The 2500-nt window shown below is 31.0% G+C and overlaps 1 protein-coding gene across 1 annotated transcript in view; it reads right to left on the bottom strand.

Annotated features, from left to right (window-relative positions):
• Positions 1 to 2500, bottom strand: part of LOC137621219 (uncharacterized) — a 13236-nt gene that overhangs the window by 4162 nt on the left and 6574 nt on the right. Inside the window, exons 4-7 of the mRNA XM_068351621.1 lie at positions 1818 to 1847; positions 1152 to 1223; positions 815 to 877; positions 315 to 431 (exon numbers count right to left, since the gene is read on the bottom strand). Coding sequence (XP_068207722.1) covers positions 315 to 431; positions 815 to 877; positions 1152 to 1223; positions 1818 to 1847 — 282 coding nt within the window. The remainder of the gene's footprint in view (positions 1 to 314; positions 432 to 814; positions 878 to 1151; positions 1224 to 1817; positions 1848 to 2500) is intronic.

The following is a 2500-nucleotide window of genomic DNA, read 5'->3' as shown; positions in this document are numbered from 1 at the left end:
TGAAGCGTATTGATGGTAAAGAGAAGTATTTCATATTCATAAATATCATAATAAGACTATGAATAAATGCCTTAAAAATTTAGTAATCATCACAAGCATAATGAAAATATCACATCAATAATAATAAAAGGAACTGTGAAAATTTGGAATAAAACGATGGAAGAGAATGCAGGAAACATTTCTCAAATAAATCAAGAAAACTAATAAAGAGTGAAAGAATGGCAAATTGAACATAGCTATGGAAAAAAATCAAACTATATCATGAGGTTATACTGATCTAAAGATGTAAATGAAAATAGTTTTTTGTGTCTCACCTTTACATTCTGAACCATCCCAGGTGAAACCAGAAGGACAAGAACAGGTGAAGCTGAACGGGTTGTTCTTGCATGATCCCAACTCTCCACAGAGGAGACTTCCTTCTGAGCACTTGTCTGTTGTCAGAAAACATTACCTTAATTGACTTATGTCGTATAGAATAAGTTATCCACCTGATAACTTGACTCCAAAGTTATTTCTACCGGTTACACAATGCAAAAATATGTTTCTTTTTTTTCATAAATGGAAGAGACTAAGGTATAAATTTTTTAAATTTTTTTTTATTACTTTTTTTCTAAAGGTTTCCGATATCAAGTTAAATGTTGAGATGATTAATACAATAATAAGGCCAGTGTTAATATTTGATATAAGAGAGGAGAGCATTGTAGGATCATGTTAGGTTGGTATGGTAAGATAGAGAGGAAGGCAAGGAATTAGATAGCAAGGTAAATAAAGGATGATATGGAGAGATCAATGTTTCAAGTGTATATCAACTGACCTTTTCGTGACCAAGCGATGACTTCGGACATCTCCTCGTGAAAAGACTTGATCTCTTGATTGGCTGGGAAAAAGAAAATAATCCTTTGAACAACTTATTGTAACTGTTGTGCTCTCTGAAATCTTCTCTAATTGAGAAAGAAATAGATATGGTTCTACTCTCCAAAGTAATTAAGAAAGCAAATGAATAAGAACAAAAACAGCCAATTTATTGAGGATATCGACCAGACAAGTAATCATAAAATATTTAAGATTGTGTTGATATAAAGATGTCATTTTTATCTTTTTTTAGCTATACATTTCATAAATCATTATAACTGAAAAAGAAAAGAACTTACCTGCTGTTGATACATTAGTCAAGTGTTCCAAGACTTCTCCTCTGACAAGCTGTTCGGTCTCTCGGCTGAGCCCTAAAGTGGAAAAGGAGATTATATGAAAGATCTTCTTAGTAGAGAAAGAGGATTCAGGGGATGGAGAAAATTATTATCATAAATTGATTCAAAATTTCATCTGTGGTAATAAGCTTTTTATTGAAAGTTAGTCCCGATTTTATGATAATAATTATTCAGAAAAGAGAAGAGAATTAATTCTGATGTGTTCTCTGTATGTAAGGGTACTTATTGATTCCTATGTGGATTAAAAAGTATTTCTCATAGTCAAAATAACTTTCTGAAGATCTTCCTTTCTAACATTTTCTGTTTTACAGCATTTTTGTGAACATTCAAAATTCTAAACAATTAAAAAGTCATCTGTCCTAATGACAAATATCCTTTTTTTTCACATCATATTCTCGATGGTTTACTGATACACCTGAGGAAAACACAACAAAATGCTGATTATAATATCAGAATTCTATTATTTATTCTAAAAGTTGAGGATCTCCACGATAAAGATAACCAAAGAAGGATTAAACTTTCATAATTTAGATTATTCTAAAAACATCTCATCCAGATAAAGATATGAATATTAGAAGGATGAAATAAAAAGGTTAGAATTTCAAGTACCTTTCACGTGTTCCAGTTCATGATGGATTTCTGAAAAAAAAAAAAGTATATTGCAATCAAATGTTGTACCTCAAATTATCTAATACGAATATAGTCATTAGGGTAATAAATATACAGTGATAAATTAATTTACTCTAAATATTTGGAAGATTGCCTTGAAAATGATTTGTCTGATTCCCGAGTTCCTGCTGTACATCTGGAAATAAAAATGTCTTATAATACTGGTCTGTGTTCTAAATAATAAAAATGCAATAGATAATCCCAAGTCTAAAAAACAAAGAGCGTAGCTGATGAAAGACAACTCTTATATATGGTATGACGTTTTTCAGTCTCATTCAAAATAAAGCAAAATACTGTATATGCAACGAAAGCTCTTGAATATTCTTCAAAAGTGTGAAAACCAAAGACAACTATTGAATGTGCACTTAAGGCTCTTTAATAACATTCAGGAGTGTCAAGACTAAAACTATACTGCATATTCAATGAATAATAGTGTTTGCTATTTCAAGATTTTCTCAAAGAAAAACAACTGTTGTTTGTGTACGTAGAGGTTCTTAAATCTCAGTCAGTTGAGTCCAACATTATTGCAACATCTATGAGTGATACTTTTTCCGTTGTCTTGCATCACACTTTCCATCTTTATATTGCAGTTCCAGAGTGATTCTCTACCACAGCTTGAGTTA

This window comes from Palaemon carinicauda, chromosome 27, assembly GCF_036898095.1.
Source record: "Palaemon carinicauda isolate YSFRI2023 chromosome 27, ASM3689809v2, whole genome shotgun sequence".
NCBI lineage: Eukaryota > Metazoa > Arthropoda > Malacostraca > Decapoda > Palaemonidae > Palaemon > Palaemon carinicauda.
This window is presented reverse-complemented; position numbering and strand designations above follow the sequence as displayed.